Consider the following 15526-nt stretch of genomic DNA (forward strand, 5'->3'; position numbering starts at 1 on the left):
TTTAGTTATTTACTTATTTGTTATTTTGATTTGCTTAATCTTGTTTTGTTTTCCTTTCTTGGACCTTGATCAGCTGCTGTATTTATGTTGTGTTGTCAAGTCTATTGCGCAATGAGTTGTGTCAAACCAAAGACCGAAATAAACTACACTAAAAACTAAACTAAACTAAACTTGTTATTGCTCTCAAATAAAAGAAAATGTATGCCTTTACTGCAAGTGTCTGAATATTTCTACCACTGCAGCATGTTGCAAAGCCTACACTACAGTGTCAAATGAAATTTGTACTAAATAAGTGACCAGTCTCGTCAAGATACACAAACATTTTATGAGTATACAGAAAGTACACCACTTTTGGTTGTTTTTTTTTCTTCCGTAATGGCACCTGGCAGCTATGCTCATTTGATTTGCTGGACTTCGATCTCCTGCACATTTTTTTTTTTTTTATTACGTAAAACCTTTCAGCTGTAGGTGAATTCAGGCTCCGTCCGTTTCACTGTGTTTTTTGTCAAGCCCTGACATCTTTTTACGTAAGGCCGTTCGAGAATACTAAACCACCGTAACTTTGCGAGAGACTCCAAGCAATCAGTGAAGGGTTTTGTGCTTGTGGGTCATGGAGGAGAAAGGCAGACACATTAAAGAGAAGCGCCAATAACACACTGCGGCTGGTTTCAGACGCTTACCGGGAGGTTTGAGACTGCGGTAACTTTTGCTCTGACACGATTTTGAAATCAGACGGAGTCGACAGACCGGAGAGGAGGGACTGTCGGAAGGGCTACAGCAGCTGCTGTCGGCGGTGAGATGAACATCATGCTATCCGTCTATTCATGCCTCTGTGGCGACACACGACAACAGCGATCTCCGCACTGGCCCTACGGCAGCTAGCTAGCACCGTCAGCTAACGCTAGCTACACTCGCGGTTGTCGAAAGGCTCGTTATTCCTTGAAATCTTCTTCGCTTGAGTCGCTATTTATTGAGCAGCGTGTCAGCTATGTAAGAGGAGATACGTTGCGTTGAGTTACTAAGCTAACATTGCCGTTTGTGGCTGAAGCTACGGTTAGCTTCGTGCAAAACAAAGCTATCAGTGCAGACCCACTGCTCCCAGTCTAGTTAACTGGTTTTACACATGACAGCAGTTTGACAGTTAAAAGCCTGTGGCTGAGCTCGGCTGCTTTTAGGTGTGGACAGTGTATATTATATATTTCTGTGCCTGAAATAATTCCCACAGTAAAGGTGGGATATGTGTGGACAAAAGCACACCTTCCTCCACAGGTAATGTGGAAGAAGATGGTCTGGGTTTGTGCTAACAGTAAGCGAGCGAGCAAACAGGTGTCACAGCGGCCTGTCTGTGATAGTGTGTGTATTAATATCTTTGTCTAATCCTCTTACTTTGACCCTAATCATCATACAGCAGCTCTTCGAATCAGTAGGAATAAAATACCCTTAAATTTATAGCTCACCTGTACAATGAACTCACAATATAATCATATTTTCTGCCGTGCTTTCAGGTGTTTTAGTAGCCTGGGAATTCAACCTCTATTCCTGACGGTTCATTATGGAAATATAACTATTACGTTTCCCTCCAGGGGGGTTAGATAAGTTGAGTAGGCCAGCATGTCCAACAGTCTGACAGCTGTTCATCCCCAGGCTTGGATGTAGGTCAGTGAGTTTAGCAGCAGGTTTTGTCAAACTCATTCCACAAAGGGCCGAGTGGCTGAAGGTTTTCTTTCCAACCAAGCAGCAGCACACCAGATTTGACTCATTTCATTAGCTGATCTCAGTCTTCAGACAGCTGATTGGTCAGACTGTGTGCTCTTGATTGGTTGGAGGAAAAACCTGCAGCTTCAGTGTTTGCACTTAGGCACTAAATCATTGTCGTAAACCTTTTCACTTTGTTGTTGATTTACTTTTAGAGGATCAGGTGAGTGATAGGCAGATTAAAGAGGACCCAATAGGATCTAATATGATTATACTGTAATATTGATGCTGTGGAATAACACCAGGTGTCGGTATCACAGATTTTTTTATGCTGGTCCCAATAACATGCCCATATACCAGTGCCAGAATGTCAAGTGATTCATTCAGCACCTTTCTTGGAAATATAAACAGGTCTTTTCTTCAAAAGTCACTTAAAAATGGTAGCTTTTGCTTCAACAAAATGATTTTCCCTAAATAAACTAGTCAGAAATCGGTAGAATATTTATTGAAATTTAGGTGCATCTCATCAAAGAATAAGTTAACAAGACTTGGCATAGCAGCTTTTTCATTTTCTGTGCTACAGGGACATTTGCGGCTCTTACCAAAGAAGTCTTTAGGTTTAATACCCAGCTCTGCAGGTTAGTAATTATCATCTGATTTTGGTGATAACAGTAAATGTTGTCTTTTTCTCATTGTTAAAGCAGCGCTGCGGTTGAAAGCTAAAATCCTCTGAACTTAACAGACTAGCTGAGTGAAATATGCAGTGAATGCCCGTGCCTGCCGGGCCGTCATATCCACATTATTAATGGTTCACCCACAGCCAGGAAATGACATGAAAACAGCAGATGGAGCTTGAGTTTGGTTACATGACATGTGCAGTGTGAACACCCTCTAGATTTCACCTTGCTTGGCTCGTCAGAAACGCTAACAAATGCTTTTTGGGGTGATTTGAGATTTGAGAGTGTACACCGATGCTAAGGATTATGTGGACTGATAAGTGCTTATACAGTTTTTTGGTGCTGAAATGAAAAATTCTCTCTGCAGTGTACCTCTTGGATGTTCCTGAACGCATCACTCTCAGTGATCCAATGCTGTTCTTCAGTGTGCATTTCTGTCCTGAACACAGATTGGATTTTGTGCAGTCATCCAAAAATGCGTGTTTCCATCCTCTTCTCAGTTCTCAGGTGGTCTGATTGGGTTTGCCTTGTCCTTGTGTTGCCATGGCGATGCGGGAGTTGGTGGAGGCAGAATGTGGGGGAGCCAATCCCCTCATGAAGTTGACCAGTCACATGACCAAGGAAGGGGGGGCATGGCGACACCGCTCAACACCTACAGTGAGTATTTTGCAGATATCTGTTAGTAGGTCAATGATTTCCTACAAAGTGTGCATATGCCAGTCTTACTGTGAAACTGCTGCTCAGACATGCCACCAGTTGTTCTGTTACCTCATTTCTTCCTTCTTCTTTTCTCAGATTCCACCGACTGCTATAGAAATTGCAACTGAAGAAGAGGTCAGTGCTTATGTTCCCTTCAGAATTCAGCGTATTGTGTCTATGATGGTACTGTGTGATGTTTGATAAAGATCTATAACCAATTTCAGCTGCATTTTCTCTATTATCTCGTAAATTTTGGATAATATTTATTAGCTTTAGTGACATGTTTTTGTTTTTGCTGCAGTTGGTGAATGAGTTCCTTCAGGCGCCACCACGGCCCCCACACACATTCGACATGGGTCAGCTGTTGGAGGAGATGCAGCAGATTGACCAGCAGAGCTACAGACAGGCTCCACAGAGAGGTATTATTATTATTTTCCTCATCTATTTGTGTTTGTATGGCTTATGTTCAACTCTACACACAGACTGTTTTTAGCATTTTAAAGCACCACATATTTCACAGCTCCAGATGTGGCAGCCTTGGCCCTCTCTGGTGACTGGACGGCCGAATTCCTCTCAGGTCAGGACTCTGCCTCAGCACCAGGGATCACCGCTCTTGGAGATGCAGCAGATGCTGATTGGACAAGAGAATTTATCGCTGAGGCTGCAGGTAGCTTGAGTTTGTTTTAGCTGCTTTGCCTTGCTCTCCTGTGTTTCACTCTGAAGACACACACTTCACTCGATGTGCATGTTGTCTCTCTGGAGTCCTCAACAGTCTGTCATGTGTCATCAGATTTACTGAGATCAGAGCAAATTTGCCTTTGATAAATCCTTTTATTTTTGCGTTGTAGGTCATTTTTACAATGTGCCTACCCACAGTGTTTTTTTCTTTTGTTACTCCAGATCCTGGACGCTGGGCAGAGGAGTATCTGGAGCAGTCAGAGGAGAAGTTGTGGCTGGGAGACCTGGGAGACAAGGAGAATGAATGGTTAGAGCAGGAGATGGGGGACATGGATAGTGTTTAGAGTATGCAAATTAAAAAATGGCTTATATAAATGGCTACTTCAGTCACACTGAAATAAATGTGGAACATAGGCGAGACACTTTTGGGGGGAGTAAGAGGAATAGGCACAGTTAGACAGGATGGCAGATTTGAATGCATGTCTGAACCTTGATAACGGTCTCGTCTTTTTCATGATTGGATGTTGAATTTTCTTTTTTCGAACATGTAACCTTGTGTATCCCTGTCTGATTATGTTGAGCTCCATCAAAGGAAATGATGCACCTGAACAGGACATGAAAACTGATGGAGTAGCAGCCTTAAAGATGTCTAATCATCAACATAGTGCACTGACCTTTAAAGGACTCACATGTGCAACAATACAAAGTACAGCCTTGGCCTGAATTGATCCGTTCCAGCCTGCATATGCGGATAGATCTGTTTCTTTGAGACGCTTTGTAAAATGTAAATAAAAACAATCATTTGCAAACAAAAAGTGTTTGCAGACAACAGCGTTACAGTGTCCTCAAGCCCATGTAGTAATATCCTTTATACAGTCATGATACTGTCAGCTGTCAAATTCAGAGTAAGCATGGACACTATTTACAAAAGTCAATGACATTGATGAGGTAAAACATTAAATCTAGAGTTTTTCAACTGTTTTCAGTTATTTTATATGTCAAAAAGGATCAGTAAATTATCACCTATGTTTTGAACAGCAACTTTTTTGGAATCTGGCTCTTATTTTACAGCTTCTTACAGTATAATACTAATATTGTCTTTGTTGTTGTTAATCCGACAGGACAAAAGAGTATCTACCAGGAGAGGAGCTGAGGCAAACAGCCAATGAGCTCGTCTCAAAGGTTGATGACCCCAAGTTACAAAATACAGAGGTGAGCTGCGTGAACCTGACAGCTGTCGGATCCTCAGTATGCCATGTTTCATTCCTTTTTACATGTCTCTCACCATATTGTTTCTCTTTTTCCTTTAACATTTGTTAACAGTTGTTCTTTGGGAGCAGAGTGTTTTGGTAGTGTTGATGACAGAAGGTTTATCGTGCTTTTTCCAGGCTATTGTCTTAGGTCGGAAAGAAACTCGTTGGTTTAGAAAGAAACTAGCAGTATATCAGCATAAACCTGACCGTTTAGTAATAGTAAATGCTTTTTTGCTGTCATTTTTTTTTTTCGTTGTGTAGTTCCTGCGATTCATTAGGCAGATTGGCGAGGGCAGTGTGACAGTGGAGAGCAGAACAGACAAACAGCTCACAGATAAAGCTCAGGCCGAGGAGGCTCAGAACTGGGCCTCCAACCTCAACCAGGTACGAGTCATTGCCCACTGAGGAGGGAATGGTTGCACTGGGAGTACATTGTGGAAGCAGATTGGTTCACTTTTGCACAGTATAGGCCATGCTTTGTGACTCATCACGCCAGAATCTGATGCAGAGTAACATTTTCCAAAAATGTAACCAAAAGCAGCCACTCCGCTCCCTGTAATATGAAGCTCCAGGCTGCACAGCGTTGCAGATGGAATCTATTCAGCGAAGAGACGACTCCGCTTCTCTTCGTATGCATTAAGTTTTTAATGTGTACAGTCAAGCTGTGGTTGTTCCGATCCTGACCCAGTTTTCCTTCAGCTTTTGATTTATCTGGGGTTGTAAGTGATTGCTTTGACTTCCTTCAGTTCGGGGAGAAAAAGGCCTGGTGCCAGATTTTGGATTGTAACTAGATTTTCCCCTAAAATCGCAATACTATGGAAGCCCATTTTGGCCAAGAAAAGAAAAAAATAGGTCAAAAGTCAGATATAAAGAAAAAAAAGTGATAAATCAGATTTATGAGGTAATAAGTCAAAATAGTTAGATAAGTTACAAATTTAACTGAAATTGAAATTTATGAGCTCATAAGTCAAATGTCAACTTTTAACTTGATGATTTTGACTTGCTATCTCATACATTTTTACTAATTACCCATAAAATAGTCACACGTAACACTAAACAGATCAAAATTTTGACTTTTATATTTTCATGCCCACCTTTTTGTCTTTTTTTATCCAGGCAGAAATGGGCTTCCTTCTTATACTGTGCATGTGTAGCTCTCAGTCCTGTTTTTGATGACTATCTGTTCACCATGGCTCCATTGTACTTTATTGCCCTCTAACTCTGACATGTACTTTTCCCATTTTTGACCTGCCTTCGAACTCTCGGCTACCCATTCCCTCAATTAACAACCGCCATTCATCTACTCCGCCTACTTAAAATTACTCCCACTCCGCCCACCCCTCCAAAAAAACCTCATAACCAACTGCTCCCTCCTCCTCTAAACATTGCCCCATTCCCCACCGCCACCCCCTCCTCGCCTCCTGCCATAGTTCCTGATGGAGACGGGGGGAGGGAGTCTTCCCTTGGAACCCCCAGAGAGGATTGAGAAGATTGAAAAAGTTAAAGCTAAACAAGCAGAGCAGTGGGCCAAGGTCGTCAGGCAGGTAGGACCTCTGTGGTCGTGGCAGCGATGGGTATTTCATCTTAAGCCGCTGCTTTAAGTTTTGCAACTAGTGTTGTACTTAGAGTTTTGTCCTACACATGAACAGTAAGATACATGCAGCGATTCATTCTTTAGTTGCTGTTGAGTGCATTTTAATTAGGAAGAAATGGAAGAAAGGATTAGAGAAAATTAGCTTTTTTCTATGTTATTTCTTCTTTCATCTTTTTCTCCTTTTCATTCATTTCCCTCTATATTTTTCCTGTTTTAATGTCCCCCATCCTCAGCTCTAATAACAGTTTTCATCGCCGGCACCTGGCGACTCAAGTCAACCGCTCTCATTGCTCTTCGTTGCTATTCAGGTGTCGGTGGACTCGGCTGAAGCCTGGGTGGATGAGTTCGCCACGTCAGGACCGGATTTCCAAGAGGCTAAAGCTGCAGTGGAGGTCAGGCAGGAATCATTGAGCTATTGCTAAATTGTTATGTATTAATTGGGAGCAGTGGCATTGTAGAGGTTAAACATCACATCAGTGTCCTGGAAGGTCGAGGTTTGAAAATGGAAATTGAATAGGCAGAAAAACCTGCCTAAACTCTAATTATTTAGCAGGGTGACCTTGATATAGTCACTTAATCCTGTTCGAGGAAAAAAAACACAAACCACCGTCTTTCTCTTTTTTCCTAGTTTCCTAGCTACAAAGCCCCATCAATGCGGTCTAGGTCAAACATGTCTGTCATACCGGATGATATATGATGCGAGGAGACTGTGAAGTAATGATGTGTATCTTGTCGTGTTGTCAGAGTGATGTGGATTTCTGGGAGAAGCTGCAGCAGGAGTGGGAGGAGATGGCTAAGAGGGATGCAGAGAGCCACCCCTGGCTGTCTGACTTCGATCAGCTACTCAGCACTTCTTATGACAAGGTAGATGTCAACCTGCTGAGAACAGGCAGCTGCTGAGGAATACAATCTGTTTGCATGAGGATTTCTACATTTTGGACATACAGCTACAAAAGTGCACAGCACACAGTGTGCTTTTCATGTACCTGACTCTGTGTTAGAGCAGCGCGCACACATACTCTGAGCTGCCTGCTTGTGTTTGTCCCAGGGGTATCAGTTTGAAGAGGAGAACCCGTATTTATCCCACCCGGACCCTTTGTCAGAGGGAGTGAAGAGGATGGAGGCAGGGGACATCCCGGGTGCCGTACGCTTCTTTGAAAGTGCTGTACAGAGAGAACCAGACAACCAGCTGGTGAGACTTTTTCCAGCCTGAGGTTTCATTTGCATTTTTCTAATTCTTTGATCGCCCTCTGAATACTAAATGGAAAAACAGCCCCAAAAAGTCTCTTATGATTATATTCATGTTGGTTTTCCCACAGAAGGCAGTTGTAATGATGCTGTGGTGTGTGCACGTTTCTTTTCATTAAATTGCAGGCATGGCAGTATCTGGGAACCTGTCAGGCAGAGAACGAGCAAGAGTTTGCCGCCATCAGCGCCCTCCGCAGGTGAGTAATCAGAATTGCAAAATGTTCCATAACAGTTCCTCTGGAGGATCTTTTTGTCACCTTTTAGTTATTTGTTGTCTTAATTAAAAACATCATTATTTAACGGTATTCTTCCCATTGCCTCCTCTTCCTTTGTCAGATGTATAGAGCTGAAGAATGACAACCTGACTGCTCTGATGGCGCTGGCTGTCAGTTTCACTAACGAATCGCTGCACAGGCAGGCCTGTGAGACTCTGCGCGACTGGCTGAAGCACAATCCAAAATACCGCTCTGTGTGGGAGCAGAATGAGCACGAGCGTCAAAAGGATGGTGCCAGGGAAAGGGACAAGGAGAGGGAGCGGTTTGGGTCACTGCTGCCAGAGTGAGTATTACACATGCGTGGGTTTCTGGTTTAAAACAGAACACACAGATTTAGCATCCAGTAATTCTAAAATGTTCTGACTATGGTGTAATATCTTCTGGCTCTCGCTCTGTTTGCTCCTTTCTTTCTTTTTGTGTTTCCTGCACAGATCTTTGTTCACTGATGTCCAGTCCCTGTTCCTGCATGCAGCCAACTCTGACCCGGCCCAGGTGGACCCCCAGCTGCAGTGTGGTCTGGGAGTTCTCTTCAACCTCAGCGGGGAGTACGACAAGGCGGTGGACTGTTTCAGCGCTGCTCTCTCTGTCACACCACAGGTTCGTTTCTGAACCAGAGCTAAGTCTGTCCTCACACTTCGTGCTCTGTTTCTAAGTTCTCCTTTTTTTCCCTTTTGTCTCCATCAGGACTACCTGCTGTGGAATAAGTTGGGTGCCACGCTCGCCAATGGAAGCCACTCAGAGGAGGCAGTGGCTGCCTACAGGAGAGCTCTGGAACTGCAGCCCGGTTTCGTCCGCAGTCGTTACAACTTGGGAATCAGCTGTGTCAACCTCGGAGCCCACAGGTGAGGGAGGAAGTTTTTGCTTTGTAGATGTGTGTTTTGTATGCTTTAAAATAGATATTTTTGCTCACTGTTACGTTAGACTGAATCCATAAATGATTTACTCCCCATTCAGACAAACATAACAACTTGGGATAAATGTAGATACTATTTTGCTATGATATGCAACTGTGAACACAAGTTTCTGGAATAATTTCACATCCCTGACTGAAAAACAAATAAAAACAGAATGCAATTATTTGCAAAGAAATGCGCTTTCAGACAATGGTTTTATAAAGTGTTCCAAAGCCCGTGCAGTAATATCCTTTATACGATCATGTATATGTCAAAAAGGATTATGTTTTATTTGTGTTCTACACAGCATCCCAACTTAGTGAACTAAAAAAAAATGAATGGAAGGTTGTTGCAAACATGAGATCATTTTCTGCATTTTTGTGTAAAATGGATGAAATGAACATCAAGTTTGCCCAATGCGAGTTTTCAGACTAAAGGTTTTGAAGTAGATTTGATTACTTGATAAAAGATGTAGTTGTTTTGATCAGGCATTTCTTTGTAAGGCTGTAACACAAAGCATTAAAGAAAAGAAAATCCCTCTGCTTAAATTGTATAACTTTTAAGAAGAAAACACTCTGATGTTTGTCTTGTGTTAGTTTAAAATTCAATTCTGGCAAATTGATTGTACTTTCTTGCTCTATATGGTGTGAGGTATGTACATTTCAAACTCTGGTGCGATGCAGTAGCTTTTATCTCCACTAGATGGCAACAGCAGTTTTGGCAGATACACTGTTGGCAGTTTAGTTGGTGCGCTCAGCTAAAAACATGGTACCATTTAATACATTCTATCTGTAATGAAGGTTGTAATGTTCAGTTTTTGTTGAAAATGTATCAGAGACTTAACCTAATGGTCAACCTGCTGGTAGTGGTGCTGTTAAATTGTATTGCATTATACTGAGCAGTGAGTAAAAATGTTACAGGAGCAAAGACCACTGCTTGGGGTTCAGATATAGCTCCAATTAGCTGTTCACCCTGTGGTGTTTTCTTTCTCATCCATCCTCAGAGAGGCAGTGGAGCACTTCCTCGAAGCTCTATCCCTACAGCGCCAGGCCGCCGGGGACGGGGCAAGAGCTGCGAGGGGGCCCGGAGGTGCCGCAGCCACCATGATGTCCGACAACATCTGGTCCACCCTGCGCATGGCTCTCAGCATGATGGGAGAGAGCTCTCTGTACGCTGCTGCTGACCGCAGGGACTTGGACACGTTGCTGGCTCACTTTGGCCAGAGAGAGGTGGACGGTGGGACTGCATGAAAACCTGCCAGGGGGGGTGGGCTTATTGAGTGTGAGTGTGCTTTGCTGGGAGGTAAATGTCTGGGTGACTGAATGAAGCGGAGAGGAATCAGAATGCTAACGGTTCCAGAGAAATAGAGGAGGAAGACACTGTGAATTATCCACCGCCTGAGAGACATCATCTTGTGGTCATGTGTGTTTAAATGACTTTTCTCAAATATTGCAGTATTATTCTCTACCTGGAAGACGCAGCCGGCATTAATACAGTCACGTTACTGTATTTGACATGTTTGACAGTCCTCACATTTCCACCTACTGTGTTGATCTGGAGAGCTGGGTTTATAATGAAATGTCATTTTGCTTTGAAATTTGCTCTCAATAAAGAAAGTAAATGATGAAGAGGTTGTAGGTTAAATTTAATACGCACTACAGTCGTGTAGATTAAAGGTACAATATAATTGTCAACATTGAAAAGAGTACTGCTTTTTATCAAAAGTGCTCGCTGGTGAAGGATTCGGACAGTCAAGAGTACAAATACTATCAGAAGTGCTACAGCAGCTTGTTTCTTTTTATATATATATATATATATTTTATTTAATTTTGTAGTAATCAGTTATCAGCCAGGACAATGAACTGACAACCAGCGGGACTGTTACTCTTATGGTGTGTATGTGCCTGTGTGTGCATGTGTGTGTGTGTGTGTGTGTGTGTGTGTGTGTGTGTGTGTGTGTGTGTGTGTGTGTGTGTGTGTGTGTGTGTGTGTGTGTGTGTGTGTGTGTGTGTGTTGGCTTGCCTGTGGGGGAAAATTAATCCTACATCGGATGATATGATCATATAATTGTAATATCACTAGAATGATTTCTCTGGGCTCCTCCTTCTCGCTCTTTTCATATTGCTCTTGTAAAACAATTTGCTTCATTGTAAAATAATGCTATTTGCCATATTGTGTATTGTAACATAATTGTTGCACTATAATTGTTTTCAGGCTAGTTAAATCCTGACTGCAATGTTTAATATAATATTCAGCAATAAAGCTTTGATTCCAAACATCTGTTGGTGTTTTTATTTTTTTTCTAAGTGAACGCAACAGCTCGACTCCAGTGATGTTAAAAAAAGTGTGATACCAAACAACAGATGGCAGCATTAGAATTTTTATTTCAAAGTTAGAAACACTTGAACTGAAAACAGAATTTTTTATTATGAATTATCATTAGAATTTATTATGTGTGAGGAGCAGTGACAGAAGCGTAATAGAACAGTCTTGTTTAAGTATTCATTTGGAGTTTTAATTCAGAATAAAAGCTGTTGAGTTTTTACTTAAAGAAGATAAACCTGCTCAAATGAGTTATTTTTAGTTAGTATGTCAGTTTATGTATGTAGGGTATTGCTGTTATGTGGGTTATAATTAATGGAAGTCATTACAAATACTAATACAACTGTTCATTTAGGAAATACTGAAACATTAATTACAAGCACAACCCAAAAAATTCAATCAATCATAACTTCTGTAGAATTATTGATTGATCATTATAATGAGCTTTTGATTACTGGCATATTTTTTATGCAAATAATTACTCAATTTATATTTGCCTTTGAATGTATCATGATTACAACTAAACACTGTGCATTAAACTAAACACTGTGCATTAAAGGTCATTCCAGCCTCTATATTTCTTTCAATATCTGTTGAAAAGTAAAATCTTTGTGCAGTTTGTTCAGGGAGTTGCATGTTTCAGGAGGATTGCGTCAATACTGATATTTCGTGTTTCTTCCCAGGTCTGACAAACAAAGCATGCATTTATTTCAACTTTGAAATGTGTTATCAGGAGGACATTACGCCCCTTTCCGGAACACTGGGTTCTAAGCCAATCAGCGCCGAGGATCTGGAGACGACGCGCACGCTGATTGGTTCATTCAAAAATAGCGTGCATGCAACCGCGCCATTTAAATGTTTTAAAAGTCGTGTGTTTCCCCTGTTTAGTGTGGAGTAAGTGAAAAGAGGTTCAGCACTACGCCTGTCTTCGTCTCGTACAAGGTAAGACGGAGAATATGTTTTAAACTCTACACCTTGTCTGATTTTAACAAAGTGAAACTCAAATCTGTCAACGGTTAATATCAGAACGTTGCCTCTTCACCTTTTAACAGAGAAATTGAGACGTTAGCCAACTGAGTTTAGCTAAGCTAGCTTGTTTGTTTATTTGCTAACCAGTTCTTTAAGTTTAACCTCTACCGTGAACAGGCATTTCATTTTTAATCAGCACACAGCCGTTAAGTTAGTAATGCAAGTAGGTAAACCTGTGAATTTATGTGTCAGTGTTGTAGAAAGTTACATTAATTTTAGCATTAGTTTTATATCAGGATGTACAGGCGCTCGTTTAAATACGCACGAGCTACAAATCGTGCTCCGGCGTGTTTTGTTTTCATGATTTTTGTCATGTTTTAACTTGTTTATACCTTGCTGGATGGAACACTGTGATGGTAACTGTACAGGCTTACTGGAGACCAGCCATAAGGGCTGTTCATTGTGTGGAAATGTGCTGGTGGCATTTTATTTACAAATGGCTCAAACATACATCGAATCCTTAAAGGTCCAGTGTGTAGGATTTTAGGGGCATCTATTGGCAGAATTTTACTATAAAATTCTTAATTATGGTTTCACCAGTGTAAAATCGCCTGATTTCATTGCGTTAGAATGATCCCTTTGTATTTAAAGAGTGAGCTGGTCCTCTTCCACACAGTCTGCCATATTTCTAATGTTACAGTCCAGAACAGACAAACCGTACACAGGCTTCAGAGAGGACCTTTGGCTTTCTCCTTCACCCTTTAAAGGGGAGGGTGAGGAGGCGGCGGTGTTCAGTTGGTTGTAATCTGCAAGCTCACCACTACATCCACATGTGACAAGTATCTTATCTGTATTTTTTTTTTTTTTTTTTTACATGTGTACTGTGCTTCAGTTCAGTTAAACAATCATCATGGGATCCAGTGAGAGCAAGATTGCTGTGTCTGCACCATTAAAGCCAGAGCCAGCCATCAAAAACAGTCGAGTCAGTGATCTGATGGATCCACGCTCTCCGTCAACAGGAATTGATCGTACACCAATTCAGGTAGGCTATCTGGCTAAACTCCTGTCAGGCATGCTGTGAGCTGTGGGGAGGGGGAAACCTTTAAAAGCAGGCTAACCACTCCAAATATTTTCCTAGGTTGGCAGGCTTGTGCCTAAAGCAGTTGCTGAGGTGAAAGGTGAGTGTCCACTGGCATTCACTGATCCCCGCTCCCCGACTGTCGGTGTTGCCCGCACCCCTGTCAGAGAAGTCATGAGAGGTAATTATTTGGTAAAGAGTAACATTCAGCTTAGCATTTCTTACCTGCAAAATGCACTGTAACATTATGTTCTGTCATTTTCTCTAATAGCCACAGTGGGGTCCTTTGCTCGCCGCCTGGGCATGCTTTTCCACAATGAGACTGAAGGCAAAGCCCCTCAAGTCCCCCAGAAACACTTCAGTGATGCCGTGGAGGAGGAGATCGTCAGGGATGAAGAGCTGGCTTCCACTGAGCCCCTTCTGACTCCTCAGCCTATCTGCACCTTTGGCTCCTTTGCTGAGCATACTAACCCTCTGACCACCCCTGTAATGCCTCCTCTCATAAGTATGGGTGGCTCAAGCCCCTTTGTGCTTCTTGAGCAACCCCAAGTGGAGGTGGAGGTAGAAACTGAGGCAGAAATTAGCCTGGAGGAGGCTGAAGAAGCAAAAGAGTCTCCTCTTCACAAGAGATTGAGCATGAGCCTGATAACTTGCCACGAGGGAGCAACCTCATCCCAGATCTTTGCTGAGGTGCACTGTGACAGTACTTCATCCCCAGTGCCAAGTGTGGAAATTGAGCCATTGATGGATGGTGTGGATCATTGTTATGCTCTTCCTTCTATCACTGTTGACACTGAGTCCCCTGTTGAGCCTGTCCCACCCACTGCTTCAGGTGATTCCCCAGCACAATCGGAGAAAGCAGAGCTATTGCCATCTTCTGAGGAAACAAAAGAGCACGTGAAAGAATCATCTCCTTCACCTGCTCCATCAGCACCAGCTACGGACCCCAGCCCAGAGCAGCCACAGCTCTGCACCGGCATCCGCTGCCCCACCTTTGACCCAAAGAGCCCCAGTCAGGTGGTGTTCAAGCCGCAGTGGTTGGGGAAAGGTTTTGGTGCCACTGGGCTGAGAGCGAGAGGAGTCCAGGGGCAAGGTGGAAAAGGAGGCTCCTCTCCTCTTGCTGTCCACGTTGCCATAAAGAATGTAACCAACGAAAACAAGGGACAGTCTGGGAAACGGAAGCAGAAAGGTATGTAGACAGTTTGAGGCTTCTCAGCATCTGTGATAGCAAAATGTTGTTGTTTGACGTTTACTTTCTTTTCAAGGTACTGAAGGCCGCTCCCCGCTGCAGATCCTTAAGGAAACCAACTCACCCAGGGACCAACGTCCTCAGGTACTGTACACAAGCATGCACTTACTGCTAGTCATGCCTATTCATTATTTACAGGATGTGTATTTTGGACCTACAGTTCATTGCTTTGTCAATCAGCTGCTTGAGCTTATGTGTTGCCCCCGTTTTTCCAGATGAAGCTGAAGGTCTCCACCCCAGACAAGCAGAGGTTTGGGCAGACAAACTCCAAAGTGCTGGCAGTGTCTTTGGATAAGGAGAATAGATGATTCACTGCTGCAGTGTGTACAGAATCCTCTGGACTTTATATCTCTTAAATCAAGCTTTTATGTGTACAGCTTTCTAACTGATTTTGTCCTGTGTATGTTCTTTTAACTTCATTTCAAGCAGTTTTCTATCCTGTTTTGCCCGCTTGTAAATATAAATACAACTATTTGAATTCATAGTTCAGTTTTAAGTCTTTGGATTGATTGTAAACTTGTGTTGCTATCGTTTCTCTTGTGCTTTCCTCATGTTTTTTTTTTCTTTTAAATACTTATTATAACTTAATTTTCTCCAACGCCTAAATTGTAACATTTGAGTCTTTATTTCTGCACAAACAGAATAAAAGCTAAACACTTAATATTTGTTCAGTCTGACTAAAAATAAAACATTTGCATATCTTGTATTCCCCTTTTTCTAGCCTTCATTTCCTCATTTAAAAGTTTGTAGGGAGGCTGTAAATAAACCATGACATTTATGGTTAATCCATTAAAAAAGATGCCATGTTTGCATGCTTTTATCCAAATATCTAAATTCTTTCGTTGCCGAAAGTGCTGAAAAAATTCCAATTAAAAATGGTACTTTAATAATGTTGG

At 42.2% G+C, this 15526-nt stretch overlaps 2 protein-coding genes across 4 annotated transcripts; both read left to right on the top strand.

The window, feature by feature from the left end:
- Positions 1-584: 584 nt before the first annotated feature.
- pex5 (peroxisomal biogenesis factor 5) lies at positions 585-11290 on the top strand. 3 transcript variants are annotated; one of them, XM_070966602.1, is made up of 17 exons: positions 658-793; positions 2873-3029; positions 3168-3206; positions 3373-3490; positions 3592-3738; positions 3972-4056; positions 4871-4961; positions 5264-5386; positions 6433-6546; positions 6905-6988; positions 7341-7460; positions 7645-7788; positions 7971-8041; positions 8181-8402; positions 8551-8716; positions 8804-8961; positions 10016-11290. In XM_070966602.1, exons 2-17 carry the CDS (start codon positions 2916-2918, stop codon positions 10260-10262), a joined length of 2043 nt encoding a protein of 680 aa, XP_070822703.1. In that variant the 5' UTR covers positions 658-793; positions 2873-2915; the 3' UTR covers positions 10263-11290. The 3 variants fall into 3 exon arrangements, with proteins under 3 accessions (XP_070822705.1, XP_070822704.1, XP_070822703.1); XM_070966603.1 differs by lacking the exon at positions 6433-6546 and having other exon boundaries at positions 598-793; XM_070966604.1 differs by lacking the exons at positions 5264-5386; positions 6433-6546 and having other exon boundaries at positions 585-793.
- A 1905-nt stretch (positions 11291-13195) lies between these two features.
- Positions 13196-15334, top strand: cdca3 (cell division cycle associated 3). The gene is made up of 5 exons (XM_070966893.1): positions 13196-13345; positions 13442-13562; positions 13653-14570; positions 14647-14714; positions 14846-15334. Exons 1-5 carry the CDS (start codon positions 13214-13216, stop codon positions 14936-14938), a joined length of 1332 nt encoding a protein of 443 aa, XP_070822994.1. The 5' UTR covers positions 13196-13213; the 3' UTR covers positions 14939-15334.
- The last annotated feature ends 192 nt before the right edge of the window (positions 15335-15526 follow it).

The sequence above is a fragment of the Chaetodon trifascialis genome, chromosome 7 (assembly GCF_039877785.1).
Source record: "Chaetodon trifascialis isolate fChaTrf1 chromosome 7, fChaTrf1.hap1, whole genome shotgun sequence".
Taxonomy (NCBI): Eukaryota; Metazoa; Chordata; class Actinopteri; order Chaetodontiformes; family Chaetodontidae; genus Chaetodon; species Chaetodon trifascialis.

Bases quoted from the DNA above. Each gene is read 5' to 3' on its own strand.
- pex5 (XM_070966602.1), top strand. From the start codon at position 2,916: ATGGCGATGCGGGAGTTGGTGGAGGCAGAATGTGGGGGAGCCAATCCC. The intron at 3,491-3,591 runs GTATTATTATTA...CATATTTCACAG, and splicing joins CAGACAGGCTCCACAGAGAG to CTCCAGATGTGGCAGCCTTG. The intron at 4,962-5,263 runs GTGAGCTGCGTG...TTCGTTGTGTAG, and splicing joins CCAAGTTACAAAATACAGAG to TTCCTGCGATTCATTAGGCA.
- cdca3 (XM_070966893.1), top strand. From the start codon at position 13,214: ATGGGATCCAGTGAGAGCAAGATTGCTGTGTCTGCACCATTAAAGCCA. The intron at 13,346-13,441 runs GTAGGCTATCTG...ATATTTTCCTAG, and splicing joins TTGATCGTACACCAATTCAG to GTTGGCAGGCTTGTGCCTAA. The intron at 14,571-14,646 runs GTATGTAGACAG...TTTCTTTTCAAG, and splicing joins TGGGAAACGGAAGCAGAAAG to GTACTGAAGGCCGCTCCCCG.